Here is an 11,200-nt window from a genome sequence, read left to right on the forward strand (position 1 = left end):
TAAACGTATTGCAAGTGGTCAAAAAACCTCATAAAAACACTAAGATTTTCTACCCTGCATGCTGCAAATAATGATAAATTATGACTCATACATCTTCCTCAATCCCATAGCATTTTAATGTTAAAGGGTTTTGCCATCACCCATAATGTTGAAGTGCGCATGAACGTTTTTGAGTGTTAGTCCAAATTTACTTTTATCTTTTAGTATATATATATATTTTGAGTATTACATTTAAATGTGAAGGTGTATCATCATTACAGCAAGAAAGTTCAAAAGAGGCATACGGTAAACTTTGCTGGTCCCATAGCTTAAATGCATTCCGGGCAATTTCTGCATAATGTATTTGTATCGGTTGCAGTATGAAAGTGTCTGGAAATAGATTGAGAGGTGCAAAATAAAACATAAAAGTGAGGGTACAGATAACTAAGTAATGCACAATGTCATTACATTTATGAATCGTGCGACTGCCCCCCCCCCCCCCCTTAAAATGTGCCACTCTTTTAGAAAGCGGATGTGTGTATACATCTGAACTCAGAATGCAAGTCCCTGACTTTCCAGCTGGGAAAAAAAACAAGTACCATTTCCCCAAGTAGAAGGGAAATCAAGTCTGGGGCTGTCTCACTCATTCATGTTCATTAGTACTCATTCATTAAAATATATCTGCCCCCGCCACCTCCACGACACAAGGATTTCTAGGTCCCTTTGAGGGGTGGGGGGGGGGGGGGGGGGGGGTTTCACACCAGTCAGTTGTCTATAACTCAATTGGAATTCCCCCACACTTTAGGCTCCGCCCCTCGCAACATATAAACCCTGCGCGCCTCTCTCAGCGACACAGCATTCTGCCCTGGACATCTGACTTCACGCATTTACTTTTAGCGTATGGTGCAGTCGCGACTCAATATGGACGTATACAGAGTACCCAACAACAACCCGATGGATTACAACGTTGATAACATGGAACACAAACAGGGGAAGATGTTCCCTTGCCAGGAGGATCGCTTCGACAGCGGCCTCGATTCTTTGAAAGAGGACGAGTTGGCCAACGATCTGGCGGAATTAAAAGTCGGTCATTGCGAACCAATCCTGGAGGATAACGAACCATGGAGAAATGCGGTGACAGAGGACGGTGACACGTAAGTTGACTATACTATATATAGTACTTTTTTTATAAAGACTACTGTAAAAACAAATCCTGCACATGATAACAATGCGCTAAAATATAGGCCTGAAGGGTTGCATTGTTTTTCTGCACCTCATATCGGCTCACGCGCAAGCCATATTGAATTACTTTTGGATGCAAGTTTGGACACGACGAAGTCGTCCAAAATACGGATTTGCAACAAAGCGAGGTGGTTGGATGAGTGCACTGCGTACTGAAGACCTTGTACTTTGGCATAGAAACCATTATGGGCGGTGCCTAGAGTGCGCGCAGCTCAGTCAGGAAAGTCCCTGGCGCTCCGCCAGCAACTGATAAAGCATCAGATGTTTAAAGCCACAACTGGTGGTGGAAATAACCCGACAAAACTCCGCTCTTGCGAAACGACCTGCTGGCTTTGTTCTTTTTCTTATTTTTTCGTCTCCCTCTGTGACCACTTCCCCCTTCCCCCCCATGATTGTTTTTTCATTTTTAGAAGTGGACAATTTTTTAACAACAGTTTCTCTCTCTCTCCCCACCAGGTATCTGCATTTGGCCATTATTCACGAAGCCACGGAACAAGTGAACCAGTTGATCAAGCTCTCCCACAATCACCCCTTCCTCAATGCACAAAACCTCCAGAGACAGGTAATGCAAACCCCCACGCCTGGGAACACAATTTGTCCTGCAAACAATAGTTTGAACCCCCCCCCCCCCCCACAACAACCAACAATCAATCCAAATGAATATATGCTACATTTTTTTTTCAAATCTCTAACCAAATCCCTATTCTCTCCCTCAGACCGCGCTTCACTTGGCCGTCATCACAGACCAGCCCCAGTTGGTGGAGAGGCTACTGAAGGCCGGCTGCGATTCCCGGCTAGCAGACGAGGACGGCAACACGGCCCTCCACATCGCCTGCAAACGGGGCTCGCTCCACTGCTTCAGTGTACTCACACAGACCTGCCCGCACCAGCTCCCCTACCTCCTCCCCCACCCCAACTATGATGGTACGTCGTCAGAGCCCAGCCAAGTTCCCCACTCACCAATAGCGTCGTTCACATTAAAGCAAACATTTGTAAAACGGGTTGACCCTGATGTGTAACTGACCCGACGTTGTTCTTTATTTTTTTTTCACCTCACAGGACACAACTGCCTCCACTTGGCATCCATCAACGGCTTCCTCTCATTGGTCGAGAGCCTGGTCCAGCTCGGAGCAGACATAAACGCACCTGTAAGTGTTTCCTGAAACGCCATATCGCTCACCCATTTGGCACGCACCGGAAACTGAATAATTTCCAACTCAAAAAATTGGAAAACCAATTTTAAGTCAAGACAAGTGGAACTAACGTTGGCCCTCTTATCGTTTCCTTCAGGAACAGTGCAGCGGTCGCACGGCGCTCCACCTAGCTGTAGACCTCCAGAACTCCACCCTGGTACGCTGCCTGCTTTCTCTGGGCGCCGACGTGCACAGCATCACATACGGCGGGTTCACGCCATACCACCTGACCTACGGCCGCCACAACGAGGAGATCCGCCACCAGCTGTACGAGCGCACCGCACAAGAGCTACGGGATCTGCCCGACAGCGAATCGGAAGACTGCGACCGGGATGACGTGTCCGACGAGGAGGTCAGTTGCAAGTTCAGTTTTTTTGAACAATTTGAAATATTTGAATATTGTGCGAAATGTAATCAGAATACGAACATTTAATTTATCGGTTCCTAACTGTATGTTTTGTTTCGCCCCACAGATGTACGATGACATCAAGTTCGGAAAGTAGAGGTCGTTGCACCCCTGCTGTGGGTGCGTGTCACAGTGAAGCTGCTACAGGGTTTCCTTGCCCGGAGTCCAGGGGGATGACCACCATTGGTCTGCCACTCCACCTCCCAAGATCTGCAGGTCCCTGCAAAGACCCACAGAGCCGGTCCTGGGACCACATGAGAACCGCGATGGTGTCTGATCTGGGGCAAATTGGGGCCCACCCCCCTCCCCCCTCCCCGCCCGATGGAACAATTTTCCAAATCGAAAAACATCCACGACACCTCAAAGACATTGGCCTCTGACGGGCCAATATTTGTTATATAATGTAAATACATAGATATATATATTTTTAATGTGAATACCTTTTATTGTGAAGTTATTGTTAACACTATGAGTCAACGCAAGATCATACATGAATTAAATGACTTATAAATATACACATTCTGCCTTGGTACGTCTTTATTTCCTCCTCCACACCTAGTCATTTCTGTAGGCCTGTTCTTTATACAATTGGCAACCCCGGCTACTAGTGATACCATATTAAAATAAAATCCTCACATCCGGTATGACATGCAATACAGTAAGAGGGGGAGAAGAGTCACACATTTATGAATCTCATTCCGAACATGCTGGGGTTTCCTAGTTGGGCGAGGCGTGGGCCTCTTGAGTCACACACTTTGTAAAACCCCAAGGCCACATTAAGACAAACACTGTAAAGTAACTAATCAACCACTGAGTAATGGGCATTTTGGCAAGAGAAAATGTTGTCTTAGGCAAATTGGGAATTCTTTCAGAGTCATCCTGACCTGCAAACCCACTTCCTCATAAGTGGACATGCCCCAGAAATGTCCTTGTGTATTTAGTAAGATCCAGGTTGTATTAAAGTGGCCTAGCTGAAATCTATTCAGAATATCCATGTTAGCTTCCTCATTGGCCGTCTCCAGAGTCCAGGGGTGACTGGTTTCAATAGACGTGTAAATGTTCCCTGTAATTGTTTTTCACGGTTATAAACATTAACCGGGACAGTAGACCTGTATTCATAAGGTGGGGGTTTCCACAAAAAAACGTGACTCAACCTTGTCCTCAGACAAAGCCTCATGGTTCCTGTTTCATAGCCTCACAGGTGACCTCTTCCTTAGCAGACACAAGTCACGGTGGGACTTTGTAGGACATGAGTCTGAGACATCAACCGTGGAGGCAAGAACAGAAACTGACGTAGAAGGGAAAAAGTCCCCGCAAGTAATTTCCTACATCCCGAAAAATTCCTGAAAAGGGAACTTCTGCATGCGTCATATCTTTAAAAGTAGGGCATGAGGCGTAAGACATAGCGGGGTGAAGAGTTTTAATGCCATATAAGAGGACTGAATGATTCAGACCATCAGTTACATCACGTCATCTCACGTGCTCAAGGAGAATGGGCACTCTGAGGACAATATGAAAATGTGAGTGGCGCCAGAGGGAGAAAGGCAGGCTTTCATAATGATTACCAATTATGGTTCATTGGTATGCAGAAAGTTTTTCCAGATAAATTACCACATTATGTTCAACAAAACCACAAGAAGCAGAAAGATCGGTGACAGAGTGAACATGTTTATGCAACACATTCTAGGGAAGAAAGTCAAAGCGATTCGCTAGAATATATTGCCTACACTAAGTTTGCAATAAAATACACATTCACAGAATCTTTACTCCAAAACGTTTTTTATTGTTCAATGAAACAGCAGGGGGTTAATGTACAGCAAAACAAGGATAACACCAGTCTTCTTTTCTGGGGGGTGGGGGAGACTACAAATCCCATCATGCTCTAACTTTATCCATCAGGGTCAGACAGGGTGTTCGCTTAGCTCAGTCCCGCTCTGCAAGGGCAACCAAGTGGGTATCCACCTCAGCCTCCGTCAGCATTCTGAAACAACAAAAACTAATATAACACTTCCCTCCTCATTTCCTGTACTATGGAAAGTCAGTTGACTTTATAGACTAAATATAGTTTTTTATTCTGACTGTTCAGGGCACAGTAAAGACCTCATCACAATTCATTTAAAAATACAAATCTGGGTATAATAAGTTGAAACCATTGAAGTAACTTTTCAGTGCATAATGATAAAAATATGAGGCCTGGAACTGCTTTTAGCCTGATACATACTTGTGATTATACATTTGCCCATACACCTGGCCCTCAGTGAAACACGGGTGATAAACACCAGTTAATGTTCATGGTGGGCCCTCACCTGAACTTTGGATCCTGGATGGTGACCACGCCCACCTCCAACTCTGAGGGTTTGAAGTCAATAGACAGAACAGTTGACAGGCAGGAGATGGCCGTCTGCAGGGAAAGGCCCAGGGAAACAGAAAGGGAAATAAAGTACAATATACAGTAAATGCCTAGGGAGGAAACCACGGGAATACAGAGCAGGACAATAGGTCACCTATGTTAAGTTGTTGTTTGCCGTTTAACTAATTAGAAAAATGTTAAAACCACCTACGATACCATGGATAGAATCCATCTCTTGCCAAGATCACTAGGACTACCCCTTTCCTCGCTGCAATTCTTCCATTATCAACTGTCTTTGCATTTGCTTTTACTTTCTACTTTAGGCATTTAGCAAAGGTCACTGGATTTGACTTATAAGACAAATATAGCAGGTATACTTAAGCCTCAATCGCAATGAAAATAAACGAAAATAGGCCCCTCCTAGTTTGGCACTATGACCTGGAGTGTCTGAGTGGCCGTGGTGGCGCTGACACTAGGCTGAGCTCTGAAGCTCATCCCATAGGGGATGCATTGTAACAAAGGGTGGGTGAAAACTAAAAATCATTCTTATTTTAGAACATTCTGAACAGTTTAAAAACTTCCAAAAACTTTTTAGCTTAGATTTGCCTTTATGCGTTTACGTTGCTGCAGTCAGTTAAGTTAACTTTGAGGTAAACTACATAATTTTATACACACTTTACTGTGCTTTCCTGCCATAATTTGCCACACCGCCTTTCTAAGCGCACTTGAGAAGATCTGGAAATGATCATCCCTAACCGAATCGAATCTTGAGCCAAAGAAACTAAACCGACCGCACCGAAAGAGGCACACCCCCTAATCGCATCACAGACGTGACACTCATTCAAAGCTCCTCGTTGACCTGGGGCTTTAGGTAGACGGCGGCGCCGTTATTCTCGTACCTCGATGGTTTGCTCGAAGGTCCAGTCCAGCTTCTTCTTCACCTTCTTCTCCAGGAAGCTGGTGGCTTCCGTCTGCTTGACCCCGGCCGCGGTGGCCTTGAAGCCGCAGTAGTAGCCGGCCGGGTCGCACTTGTATACCTGGGCGCCGTGCTCCGCATCGATGCCGATCATGATCATGCCTGGGGAGAAACGGGTCAAACCCTTAGACCACTCACAAGTGTTTTTTTTTAGGTGGGCGTGACAAATATTTAGCGCTAAATTGATACTCATACCCACCAGAGAAGAAAAGTAAACATTCCCCATTCATTATTATTTAAACATCACGACAGCTCAACACGTGTCATTTGGAGAAAACACTGTGCAAATCGTCCAAATTATGTTGTTGTTGTGGACTCCTTCCCGACATAGTTGATTTCTTATTGCGTATTTATAGAGAAACCCTATGATACAGTGAGGGTTATTTAAACGAGCTCTTAATATGACAACACTGCCACTACTTCAAGATCCTGTATAACATTGTAACCTTCCCATGAGCGCAGCTTAAGAGTCCGATCAACAGAAATAAAACGGCCAGGCCTTGCTCGAAAAAGAGGTAATTTGATCTCAAGCAATTCTTGCCTGGTAAAATAAGTTAATAAATAATAAAACAAAGGGGTGTTCTTACAGCAGCCCAGGGGCCTCATCTCAGCATTCTGCGTGTACACCTGTGAGATGTCTGCCATCCTCTTGCACAGCATGTCCACGGGAATCTCGTAGCCGTACTTGTACTGCCAGTTGGCTGCCTCATAGCGCGCCCGCTGCACCTGGGACCTGCCGTCAGCTGGGGTCAGAGGTCAAGAGAGTGGGTTAATGCAGAAAATAGTGGGAGCAGATATTTCACCAGATGACAAGGTTGAGTGACATTCGGAGTGCGTCATCCATCAGACCAGGTGTCATAACACGGAACAAAGCATTCCTCTTTAGAGGATGATATGCTGATAAGAAGAATTGCATAATTGATGTTGAAATTGACTAAAAGGTTAAATCAATGTATTTACGTTATCGTGGGGCTAGGTCGTATGGAGAATGCATTATCACAAGAATCATGGGACATTTTACATAACATTGATAAATATCTTGATAAGCTTATGATATGAAACTTAAATTCTAAAACGCAGAATTTAAGCTCATTGAAGATTATGGTAAGTATGATTATGGTAAGACTGAAACTAGTTTTCCTTTCTGATGTTTCATCATAGTTTGATCATTTGAAGGTCACACTAGTTCATCCTAACATATTTAGACTAAAAGTCCTTCCTTTCATGACAATTCAATACCATTTTTTTTCAATACCATGTTTTCTCTTGAATAGTGATTCTGCTCAAAATCATTGAAACACTGCACAAAAAAAGTTTTTGTTTAGTTATAATTCGTTCTGAGCCATGCTTTTTAATTTTGTACAGCTCAAAACCTTGGTATGCGTCACAGTGCTATCTATACCAATATTAAAAGACTAACAAGTGTGTGTTTTTCTTCAATTACGTGGCCTGACGCGGTGCTTTGTGGCTAGCCTGGTGTGTGACCAACTTTACATTGAATCTGTGCCTTAACCGAGTGGGACCAAGCGTGTATCCAAAAGCAACTGACTTCCCTCACACAGCACTTTAAGCGTTGTTAAAGGTCCCATGGCATGCTATTTTATGGATGCTTTAATATAGGTGTTAGTGGGCCCCTAATACAGTACTTGAAGACGTTCGAGAAATTCAGCCTTAGTGCAGAGTTACAGCCACTACGAGCCAGTCCCACAATGAGCTCTCCACAAACGTGCTGTTTTTAGAGGCGGGTCAAGGTGGCGGGTGGGGGTGTGGCCCTGAGCAGCTTGCAGCCACGGTACCATGCGCTAGTGTTTACAGTGGAACACGGAACACTGCGGGTGCTCCGGCGGGAGTCCTGGAGCTCTATATCTAAATAATATATTAGATTTAGATATCTATATAATATAATATATATTATCATGGTCAAAAGCTGTTTGCGCCTCCGGATGATATTATGAATCTCAAACAACTGCATTGGGTTCTTAAGACTCCTCTGGTTCTTCCACGTCAATATTAAGTACAGACTGAACCGCGAAATGGAGGAGAAAGGGATTGTTACCCGGGGTTGTCTACGTCGGATTGGTTGAGAAGGAATTGGGAACCGCGACATGGAGGAGAAAAGGATTGTTGCCCAGGATTGTCGGTCGGAGCCCTAGTCTTTTCACCAAATGGGAGCTTTACGCAAACTTGCGTTATTGTGTTATGCGCCATAACATCAACAGCAGAATGGTTATCCAAATAACAAAGAACACTTGCATTACAGTACACACACACACACACACACACACACACACACACACACACACACACACACACACACACACACACACACACACACACACACACCATTGTCAGGCCAAATTCTCTGGGCGGGCCAAGCAGAGAAAAGTGAGGTAACATGGCCCCATATGAGGCCGGAAGCCAAATCGAAGCGTTTCAGCAATCCTTTTTTCAAAGACGGCGCAAGATAGCTACTTCTCGGTTTACACTTAGCGCAATTTTTAGCTACTGGGGGACCATAGAGAGGCTAGGGGAAGTCAACTTAATGTTAGAAAACCTCATAAAGTGAAATTTTCATGCCATGGGACCTTTAAGCGTTATTCAAATAAATTAAAGGATTGAACCGTTTCAGAAATTAAACGGGCAAAAACGTTCACGTCTACTACATTTTTAGATGCTACACGGTAGTGCTGGAAAAGAGCATGGTGGCATGCTCTACTATAACATTTATTTTTGAGAATCCTGATATCTGCATAGGAAACATTCTAATTGAACGGGGATCCAGCGATGTGATGATGGTTGTATTCCGTATGAACAGCATTACAACCAGAAAGCAGGGGAAGCGTCAGTCACTTCGTACCTGTCATCCCAGACATCACACACCCAATGTTGTCTGTTATTCTGTAGAGGTGGGTGACTGTGGACGAGTCCAGGAGCTTGTCCTAGGTGGAAGAAAAAGGATGTTTTTAACAGTGAAATGACCCACTTGTATTTGATGGTGAGAACTATAATTCAACAGAATTAATGAGTATGTAGTGTTGAGACGATGGGTTTCATTATATGAACACAGTTGTCTCACTGCATTCGATTATTAATAGTCAGATGCTGAATACTGTTATGTCCAAATAAAAGCAACCATCATTGAAATGTAGTCAAGATGCTTACTTTGAACTCTGGAACAAGTGGGATGAAGCATCCCACTTGTTCCAGAGTTCAAAAGGTACTATGGCATAGGTGGTGTCGTCTATGGCAGTCCTCTGAAGACCAACTTACTGGAACTTTTTTCTGTGTTACAACAACTGCACAGTCTTTTCCCCTGACTGCTACCGATGTGAGTCCACCTTGGTTGATAGCCTTGAACGCATATTCTGTGAGCAAAGACAAAAATGAATGGGATTCATTGAAAAGGGTGTAGGGCATCATGTCAGTACAACAGCCGTTATCAGTGCATGACACACCGCGGCATAATAACGTACAGTAGTGTAAGATACGTTTTATAACAGTGAATAAGCAACGTTTATGTTAACCGTTTACTTCATCAATGTTGACATGAAAAGTACAGCAATGCATCAGCTCTCCAATTCAGTTCAACAAGCTAACAAGCTAACTAGCACTCCAGCTGAATGTGTTGTGTTCAGATCATTTTGGCATGTTGTATTCCTAGTTGCACCAAAGGATACACATGCCGTTATCATTATCTTACAAATATAAACAATGTGTTCATATTTAAGCGATGAGTTTCGCTGTAACCGAATTGTGTGTTAGTGCGTAGCCACAAGCTAAGCTAAGCGAACCATGACAGAGCATTTAGCTAGCGAGCTACAAAGAACCGGCTCGGGTGCAATGAGGTCCACGCGCTTACCGACTTGATAGAGCCTTCCCTCGGGAGAGAAGATTGTAATGTGTCGATCAAACCCTGCACTCGATCCCCGAGACATTATACAATCTGCAGTTCACCAAATTCTCACAATATGTACTTTACAACACAGACCGATCCTCTCAATTCATGCAGACTATGTTTACCCGGAAGTTCATATAAACTCTTCCGGTGTGAGATGAATATATCATATTTCTTTACTATTATATTAATGACTATGGCTCAGCAGGGAGTATAATTCTGTACCTTATTTATTTATTTATAGACGAATGTGTGTATAGATTTGTTATCCTTATTTGATATTTTTGATAATTATTAATATATTATATGTTATAGAATAAAAAAATGATTCTGCAGAGCATATTACATAATCTGACTGATCCAGATAAAGCTTTACACCCGAAAAAGCAGTTTTGTAATGTATGACCACTAAACTAGGCCCATATAGCATGTCTCATTCACTACATGCCAACTTTGTTTCAAAGATACAAACACCCACTGCAAAAAAAATCTAAAATGTGAAATTAGCAAAATTTGTCAGCATCTTGTATGATGAGATTTCCCAAAGGTGTGAATAGGCTTACAGACCGTTTTATGTGAATGAAGAGCTGCATGTGTAATGTAGTGGATGTGATTGGTAATACCCCCACCCATGTTCCTCACAAAAAGATGGCATGGAAAATGACTTCTGCAACTGTCTGGGGTGTCGGGGTTTCTCCACTGCTCTCTAAAGATATTTTTTGCCCTTTAACAAGCCACATAAAACTAATGTTTTCCATATGTACCAGCATTCAAAAGGGTTGAGCAATGGAGAACACATTTTTGACTGTACGTTGCTCAGAAGCTATGTTGCGAAATAAAATGTTACAATTATTTTTGATTTTATACTTATATAAGGTTCAAGAACTAATGCATATATGGAAGGATATTTTAGAGACATTTCAAGAGATTCTAGTTAGTAGAATTGTATACAGGTTTCTGGGTTACATTTTTTTTACGTTTCAACCACAGTTACAGGAAGCTGAACAACAGCAGTGAATTCAAAGAAGGCTTTATCTCAAGTTTAAAAGTACAAACCGATAGATAAAAAAATTATAAATATAGACTTAGTTGTAGACTTGTCATTCCCAATACCAAAATATGTTATTAATCTTATCTGAGAGTACAGCTTATTTTGAAT

General features: G+C 43.0%; 2 protein-coding genes across 2 annotated transcripts; one reads left to right on the top strand and one right to left on the bottom strand.

Moving 5' to 3' along the window:
• Positions 1–824: 824 nt before the first annotated feature.
• Positions 825–3,335, top strand: LOC311363801 (NF-kappa-B inhibitor alpha-like). The gene is made up of 6 exons (XM_084483779.1): positions 825–1,133; positions 1,678–1,783; positions 1,938–2,145; positions 2,281–2,369; positions 2,512–2,766; positions 2,888–3,335. The coding sequence occupies exons 1-6, from the start codon at positions 880–882 to the stop codon at positions 2,915–2,917; spliced, it is 942 nt and encodes a 313-aa protein (XP_084339905.1). The 5' UTR covers positions 825–879; the 3' UTR covers positions 2,918–3,335.
• Positions 3,336–4,579: 1,244 nt separating this feature from the next.
• LOC311363528 (proteasome subunit alpha type-6) lies at positions 4,580–10,174 on the bottom strand. Its single transcript, XM_084483459.1, has 7 exons — positions 10,006–10,174; positions 9,417–9,511; positions 9,004–9,085; positions 6,734–6,889; positions 6,070–6,248; positions 5,127–5,221; positions 4,580–4,801 (listed from the first exon to the last, which is right to left on the bottom strand). The coding sequence occupies exons 1-7, from the start codon at positions 10,079–10,081 to the stop codon at positions 4,744–4,746; spliced, it is 741 nt and encodes a 246-aa protein (XP_084339585.1). The 5' UTR covers positions 10,082–10,174; the 3' UTR covers positions 4,580–4,743.
• Between the last annotated feature and the right edge of the window lie 1,026 nt (positions 10,175–11,200).

Source organism: Micromesistius poutassou (genome assembly GCF_964030765.1).
Source record: "Micromesistius poutassou genome assembly, chromosome: 19".
NCBI classification, from domain to species: domain Eukaryota; kingdom Metazoa; phylum Chordata; class Actinopteri; order Gadiformes; family Gadidae; genus Micromesistius; species Micromesistius poutassou.

Coding starts and splice junctions, on each gene's coding strand:
- LOC311363801 (XM_084483779.1), top strand. CDS start 880: ATGGTGCAGTCGCGACTCAATATGGACGTATACAGAGTACCCAACAAC. Junction 1,784..1,937: donor CACAAAACCTCCAGAGACAG/GTAATGCAAACC, acceptor TCTCTCCCTCAG/ACCGCGCTTCACTTGGCCGT. Junction 2,767..2,887: donor ATGACGTGTCCGACGAGGAG/GTCAGTTGCAAG, acceptor TTCGCCCCACAG/ATGTACGATGACATCAAGTT.
- LOC311363528 (XM_084483459.1), bottom strand. CDS start 10,081: ATGTCTCGGGGATCGAGTGCAGGGTTTGATCGACACATTACAATCTTC. Junction 6,890..9,003: donor TGTGATGTCTGGGATGACAG/GTACGAAGTGAC, acceptor CTCTGACCCCAG/CTGACGGCAGGTCCCAGGTG. Junction 6,249..6,733: donor GATGAGGCCCCTGGGCTGCT/GTAAGAACACCC, acceptor GTTTCTCCCCAG/GCATGATCATGATCGGCATC.